This window comes from Primulina huaijiensis, unplaced genomic scaffold (assembly GCF_012295235.1).
Source record: "Primulina huaijiensis isolate GDHJ02 unplaced genomic scaffold, ASM1229523v2 scaffold10763, whole genome shotgun sequence".
Lineage (NCBI taxonomy): Eukaryota > Viridiplantae > Streptophyta > Magnoliopsida > Lamiales > Gesneriaceae > Primulina > Primulina huaijiensis.
Genome location: NW_027342193.1, coordinates 205,757 through 213,877, shown reverse-complemented (window position 1 = coordinate 213,877; position 8,121 = coordinate 205,757). Strand labels below are relative to the sequence as shown.

Sequence of the window (8,121 nt, the reverse complement as noted above, 5' to 3'; positions counted from 1 at the left end):
CACTGCCCAGTTGTCCTTTTAAAAAAATTTCAAGTACCGAAAATCCACAGAGCTTCTTATACACAAGCTCGAATTTTAGAGGAAGGTTAGAAAATTAATTTTTGGTGGTCGGCGCGGAAATGGTGGCACCAAAATTCCGTCAAATTCGAACTTTACAGAGGAAGCTAGAGTTCTCTCCGTAAACAATCGTCACAAACGAAATTTTGGGGTAAAAAAAAAAGGAAAGTACGAAGATGGCGGCCGACGGCAATAGCAATAAAGTTTGATTCTTGTGTAGTAGGAAACTTCCATGGTGATTTCGAAGCCATTTTTACGGAAATGTATGGTAAAATGCTTCAAAGGTGTTTTTGTCATTTTATTCTAATCGACATATATAGATCTTGGTGTAGTCTTTAATTATTACATTCTCGTATATACGTATTTTGGTATGATACAACGATTGTATTACATGGACTGTGTGGCATTATCTTGAATCAAGTTAACTAAGGGAAGAAGTTTGCAGAAAGTGTAATGGTACATGGATCAATATAAACGTCAACACAGATTGATCATCAAACTGAGCTAGTTTCATGATAATTTACGACTCTTCCAACTCAATATAAATATATAGAAGTACCGCAGCACCGACGCCGCCATATATCTTCCAACTCAAATTCAGCTCACCTTGGTGCAATCAGTAGAAAGGCTGATCTTAGATGCAACGTTGACGCCGCACAGACCAGGAAGTGCAGCGGCTTTGCTGACATCATACTCAGGGTGGTACTTGGCAACACCTTTGAGGCAGTTGCACACGCTCTGTCGGTCTCTGGTGGTCCTCGCGGTGGAGTATAGGCCTCTAACCCCGCTGCAGCAGCTGCCTAGAGGACCTTGGGGCCTGCTTACGTAAGGGATGCATGGATGCAAGTATGAAATCACCGTGCCGCACTGTAGCTGAGCTTCTCCACCTGGAGCCATGGCCATGAGTACCGACATTACGAGCAGAATGCAGATGCCCTTCATTGCTGCTGCCATTTCAATATTCGGAAAGTATTATGCAAGTTTAGTGTGTGTGGAGAAGATGGTACGATCGATATGCTGCTTATATAGAGAAAATTTGCCGGTTGCTCGTCAGTCGTCTTGGATTAATATTAATGGATATACGGTGGTTGATTGATTACGAGGAAATGTATGGACAGTTGGTCGTTTTAAATGCCCAATACGAGATTGGTTGTAATATTCAACAAGTTGTAGTAAAAGTAGCCCAAGAAAGCAATGAACGAGAACTCATGGGCTTATCCTCTGTTATATTTCATTAGGCACTTGTTTTGTATAGAAATAATTTGTTTAAGATTGATCCTACCATATAGGATTCGACGCTCACGGCATCCCTTCTTGCTACATGTACTCATCAATCCTTCCAAACCAAACCATACGTACAGACAAGAACTTTAGTTTCAGATCCTTCCAAACCATACAAATCGGCTTGCTGTGTTTTCAAACTTAATCTTTTAGTTTCATGTGATGCATGACATCAAGGTTAGAATGAAGTCGATTTATCGAGTTGGTGCGAGATCATACGTCTTGCTGTCACTATGGAATTGTTGTGACATAATGTTTGGTTTTAAGAAACATGAAGCACCTATGTTGAAAGTGTTGTGTATATGCTTTTGAAGGATTGGCAATGCTTGACTTGAGTAGGTCTAAATATGTAATAAAGTTCTGTATGGTTTGGTTTAGAAGGATTTATGAGTAACACGTCCTATGGTTTGAATGTAAATTATTAAAAAAAAACAAACTGACTGGAAAAATTCAAATATATAAATCAAAATATCGGTAAATATAAACAAACTGACTGGAAAACTCAATGAAAGCTATCTCGTTCACATTTCTCTCCAAATTGGATAACTGTAAGTCGAAGCACACCAAATCGAAGCATGCGAGAAGTCGTATGCTTCACACGATTTTGTTTTTTGTTCATTTTGACATGTTCTCATTGGTTAGTGGAAGATGCAATGATCCATTTATGAACCTTCGGCTAGGAATTCATGAAGACATGTGACATTCTTTGTGTTTTTGGGTTAAGAACACGAAATCAATTTTCTTCTATCTGGCTCTTTCACTATCTCCTGAAATATGGAAAAACATGTTGGGATTATAGAGCCTTGGAAACGATTTCACCAATAAAAATTTATTTTCGATCAAATTAGAAACACAGTGAAATCGATTATATATATAATTGCATAAGTTATAATCGAACGTATGAATATAAATCAATGATGAATTTAAATAAAATTATTTTCTAGAAGAACTAATTTCTTGTAGTTTTCTTATTTCTGTGACATGAGATGCATGCAAACCACATACTTCTAGTATGATCATTCCAATCGACGACATTGTGTGACCACTCAGAAAAGCAAAAGCTAGAAATCAAAATTTTTATTTTCAGATAGAGAATAAAATGTGTTTTCTGTTGAAATATTATTTAAAAATGTGTTAAATATTTGTGTTGAAAATGTGAATGTTGAATGTTGAAAATTAGGTAAAATTAGGTGTTGAATATTGAAAATTAGTGTGTGATGATGTAGGTAATGATGTATTTTATTTTTGGATTATTTGTAAAAATTTTCTATAAATAGATCTCTCATTTGTGAAGAAAATCACAATTGAGTTGAGAGAAAAATATTATAAAGTGTGTAGTGTGATAATTTTGAGATTTTGAGATTTTTACTTTTTTACCGTAAATTTTTACTTTTTCACAACACGTTATCAGCACGAAGCTCTAAAAGTCCTCCATATTTTTCCAAGCTCCGAACAGAAGAAAAAGGTAACAAAAGTAATAATATTTATTTTACTGTTATTTATTTATTGTTTATATATGTAATATATAATATAATGTTATTGTTAGAAATAATAAAAATAATTTTTTCAAAAACTTGTTATAAATCCTGGGAGGATGTTAAGACGACATCCCACACTCCCGGTAAGGGATACGACAAGTATAAAAGCCTATAAGGTTTTTTAAACAAAATAACTTATGACACCTAATTATAATAATGTGATATGATATACATAATTATTTAAATATGACTAATATTATATACACCATATTATTACCATAAAATTATACAAATACATACATTTATTTTCTTATACACCAACGGTAATAAACGGTAACAAAACGGCTAGTTTTTGCTCTATAAATACAATCTCACAAATACATTCAATCACTCCAACTTTCTCTTCTTCTCTAAAAATTATTCTTCATCAAATTTTCGAAGAAAAAAAGAAGATGGCTTTCACGAGGTTATTTTTAATTATTTTGGTTATCATACTCACCAGTCTTGTATTTATCGGAGAATATCCTCCTCGTGTGTTTTCTTTATTTTTACGAATACTTGTACTTGTTGTTTATCCATTACTTTGTATTGCAATATTCATTAACTAATAAAATGCATCGTAATTTTTAGTACCACCATGGCAAACTTGGCAAAGCTCGAATTCATCGCTCTTGATATTACTGGGAAAAACTATATGCCATGGACTCTTGATGTAGAAATGCATCTTGAGTCATTGGGTCTAAGCGAGACCATTAAAGAAAATGGTATATCTTCATCACAAGAAAAAGCAAAAGCTATAATATTTTTACGACGACACCTTGATGAAGGTTTAAAATGTGAATATCTCATCGAAAAAGATCCCATGGCTCTGTGGAAAGGATTAAAAGAGAGATTTGAACATATAAGGGAAGTTATACTTCCGACCGCCCGTGATGAATGGAATATGTTAAGATTCCAAGACTTTAAAAAAGTCAGTGATTACAATTCAGCGATGTATAGAATAATCTCGCAGTTAAAATTTTGTGGACATGAGGTTACAGAATCGGAAATGCTTGAAAAAACATTTTCCACGTTTCACGCATCAAATATAACACTACAGCAACAATATAGAGTGCGTGGATTTGCGAGATATTCTGAACTCATCGCCTGTCTTCTTGTGGCGGAAAAGAACAACGAGCTATTAATGAGAAATCATCAGTCCCGACCCACTGGATCAACAGCATTTCCAGAAGTAAATGCTGTAAGCAAAAATGAATTTAAACCTGGAAACCAAAATCAAAGTTACAGACAAGATTTTGGTCGAGGACAAAATCGAGGTCGTGGTCGTGGTCGTGGACGTGGACGTGGACGTGGAAGTGGTCGTGGTCGTGGACGCGGCCGTGGTTTTGAAAATAATCGAGATAGTTATTTCTATAACTCATCTCAAAAGAACGTCCCAAACCACCCACCGAAAAGGCATCAAGAGAATATGAGTGTTAATGAGAATCACTCAAAAAGATTTGAAAGTTCTTGTTTCAGATGTGGTACTCCAGGACATTGGTCCCGTATTTGTCGAGCCCCTGAGCACCTTTGTAAACTTTATAAAGAATCAATAAAGGGGAAAGAAAAGGAGACCAACTTTACTGAACACAGTGAACCTTTGAGTGGTTCAACTCATTTTGATGCTGGAGATTTTCTGATTGATTTCTCAGATAATGATCAATTTGATGGTGGAATAAATATGTAAAATATTTTATTTTTTATGTATTCGTATGATAATGTTTTATAGTGTGTTATATTGTATTGTATTTTATTGTCAATAATTTTATTTCATTGCATATTTTTTTGAAGTTCAAATATGGAAAATGCTACGAACCAAGCTGAAGTTTGCATACCTGATAGTGGTACAACGCACACTATCCTCCGAGATAAAAGATATTTCTTGGAACTAAAACCAACAAAAACAACGGTGAATACAATATCAGGTCCTGTAGACTTGATTAAAGGATGTGGTAAAGCACAATTTTTGTTACCTAATGGTACAAAATTTTTGATCAATGATGCTTTATATTCACCACAATCGAAAAGAAATTTGTTGAGTTTTAATGATATATATTCCCATGGGTATGATACTCAAACAATGAATGAAGGGAATGAGAAATATATGTGTCTTACCACATATAAATCAGGAAAGAAATATGTGATTGAAAAACTACCAATGCTCCCTACTGGATTGCATTATACACATATACGTCCCATTGAATCAAACATGGTAATTGATAATTCTTCAATATTAACCAATTGGCATGATCGATTAGGACATCCTGGTTCAACAATGATGCGAAGAATTATAGAAAATACACATGGTCATCCATTGAAAGACCAGAAGATCTTTCAGAATAATAAGTTTCAATGTAAAGCATGTTCTCTTGGAAAACTTATTATAAGACCATCACCAGCCAAAATCCAAACTGAATCACCAATGTTTCTTGAACGTATTCAGGGTGATATTTGTGGACCAATCCATCCACCATGTGGACCATTCAGATACTTTATGGTATTGATTGATGCCTCCAGCAGATGGTCACATGTATGTTTATTGTCAACTCGAAATGTTGCATTTGCAAGATTACTTGCTCAAATAATAAAATTGAGGAATCAATTTCCCGATTATACAATCAAGAAAATTAGACTTGATAATGCTGGTGAATTTACTTCCCAGACTTTCAATGATTATTGTATGTCTATGGGAATCATTGTTGAGCATCCTGTTGCTCATGTACATACTCAAAATGGATTGGCTGAATCATTGATTAAACGTCTGCAAATGATTGCTAGACCAATGATTATGAAAACAAAGCTCCCTATTTCTATATGGGGACATGCAATTTTACATGCTGCTTCATTAATTCGCATCAGACCAAGTGCATATCATAAATACTCCCCATTGCAGCTTGCATTTGGTAAAGAACCAGACATTTCTCATCTGAGAATTTTTGGATGTATGGTGTATGTGCCTATTGCACCACCTCAACGAAAGAAAATGGGACCTCAAAGAAAGATTGGAATTTATATTGGTTATGATAGTCCATCGATCATTCGATATCTTGAACCACAGACAGGCGACGTGTTCACAGCACGTTTTGCTGATTGTCATTTTAATGAGGAAATCTTCCCAATGTTAGGGGGAGAACAGAAACATACCGAAAAAGAAATTACATGGTATGTATCATCATTGTTACATCTGGATCCAAGAACAAAACAATGTGAAAAAGATGTACAGCAAATTGTGCACTTGCAAAGAATAGCAAATCAAATACCAGATGCATTTGCAGACACAAAAGGGGTAACTAAATCATATATACATGCTGCAAATGCCCCTGCTCGAATTGAAATTCCGAAGAAACAAATTGAAGATAGTCATGATGTCATTAAACGCCTGAAGCGTGGAAGGCCAGTTGGTTCCAAGGATAAAAATCCTCGAAAAAGAAAATTCATAGAGAAACACAATGATCACAAAATAGAGAATGATGTTCCTGAAGAAACACATAATGATCACAAAATAGAGAATGATGTTCCTGAAGAAACACATGATGATGAAAATGTTTTGTCAGAACCACAAACTGACGAGAATCATGAAATCTCTATCAATTATATTAATACTGGAAAAATATGGAACCGAAAAGATATAGAAGAAATTGATGATATATTTTCTTATAATGTGGCAATCGACATCATAAATGATAATGAAGATCATGAACCAAAATCTTTTGGTGAATGTAAAAATCGGCAGGATTGGATAAAATGGAAAGATGCCATCCAGGTTGAATTGGATTCGCTAAATAAACGTAATGTTTTTGGACCTATAGTCCTTACACCTGAAGGTGTAAAACCTGTTGGATACAAATGGGTTTTTATTCGAAAGCGAAATGAGAAAAATGAAATAGTAAGATATAAAGCTCGACTTGTTGCACAAGGTTTTTCTCAAAGGCCTGGAATTGATTATGAAGAAACGTATTCTCCTGTGATGGATGCAATTACGTTTCGGTATTTGATTAGCTTGGCAGTATCTGAAAATTTAGAAATGCGTCTTATGGATGTTGTTACAGCCTACTTATATGGATCACTTGATAGTAATATATATATGAAAATCCCTGAAGGATTTAAGATGCCTGAAGCACAAAGTTCAAAACCCAGAGAATGTTATTCTGTGAAATTACTAAGATCATTATATGGGTTGAAGCAATCCGGCAGAATGTGGTATAATAGGCTAAGTGATCACTTGATGAAAAAGGGATATGTAAATAATTCAATATGCCCTTGTGTTTTCATTAAGAAAACAACATCCGGATGCGTAATTATTGCTGTATATGTTGATGATTTAAACATCATTGGAACAAATAAGGAAATTCAAGAAGTTGTGTCATACTTGAAAGAAGAATTTGAAATGAAGGATCTTGGAAAAACCAAGTATTGTCTGGGTTTACAAATTGAACAAAAAGAATGTGGAATATTTGTTCACCAGACAAATTATACAGAAAAGATCCTTAAACGTTTTAATATGGACAAATCAAATCCTTTAAGTACTCCAATGGTTGTTAGATCATTAAACATAGAAAAGGATCCATTCCGTCCATGTGAAGATGATGAAGATATTCTTGGTCCAGAAGTACCATATCTAAGTGCTATCGGTGCCCTTATGTATCTTACAAATTGTACAAGGCCTGATATATCTTTTGCCGTAAATTTATTGGCAAGATTTAGCACATATCCAACAAAGAGACATTGGAACGGAATTAAACATATATTCCGTTATCTACGAGGAACGACAGACTTGGGACTTTTGTATTCAAAAGATGCTAATCCAAGTATAATTGGTTATGCCGATGCTGGATACTTATCTGATCCACACAAAGCACGTTCTCAAACTGGATATGTATTTACTCGTGGAGGCACTGCAATTTCTTGGCGTTCACAGAAACAAACACTTGTAACAACTTCATCAAATCATGCCGAGATTATTGCACTACATGAAGCAAGCCGTGAATGTGTGTGGTTAAAATCAATGACTCAACATATCCAAATCTCATGCGGATTATCATTCGACGAGAAGCCTGTGATACTATATGAAGATAATGCTGCATGTGTTGCTCAAATGAAAGAAGGATACATAAAAAGCGACAGAACTAAACATATTCCTCCTAAGTTCTTCGCATTCACCAAGGAGCTTGAGAAGAATAAATGTATTGATGTTCGTCACATTCAATCAAGTGAAAACTCATCAGATCTCTTCACAAAGGCACTTCCTACGACAATATTCAGAAAG

The 8,121-nt window shown here is 34.8% G+C and overlaps 1 protein-coding gene across 1 annotated transcript; it reads right to left on the bottom strand.

Moving 5' to 3' along the window:
- Positions 1-391: 391 nt before the first annotated feature.
- LOC140965547 (non-specific lipid-transfer protein 1-like) lies at positions 392-1,131 on the bottom strand. Its single transcript, XM_073425629.1, has one exon. The coding sequence runs from the start codon at positions 1,009-1,011 to the stop codon at positions 655-657; it is 357 nt and encodes a 118-aa protein (XP_073281730.1). The 5' UTR covers positions 1,012-1,131; the 3' UTR covers positions 392-654.
- Positions 1,132-8,121: the final 6,990 nt, after the last annotated feature.

Coding starts and splice junctions, on each gene's coding strand:
- LOC140965547 (XM_073425629.1), bottom strand. CDS start 1,011: ATGGCAGCAGCAATGAAGGGCATCTGCATTCTGCTCGTAATGTCGGTA.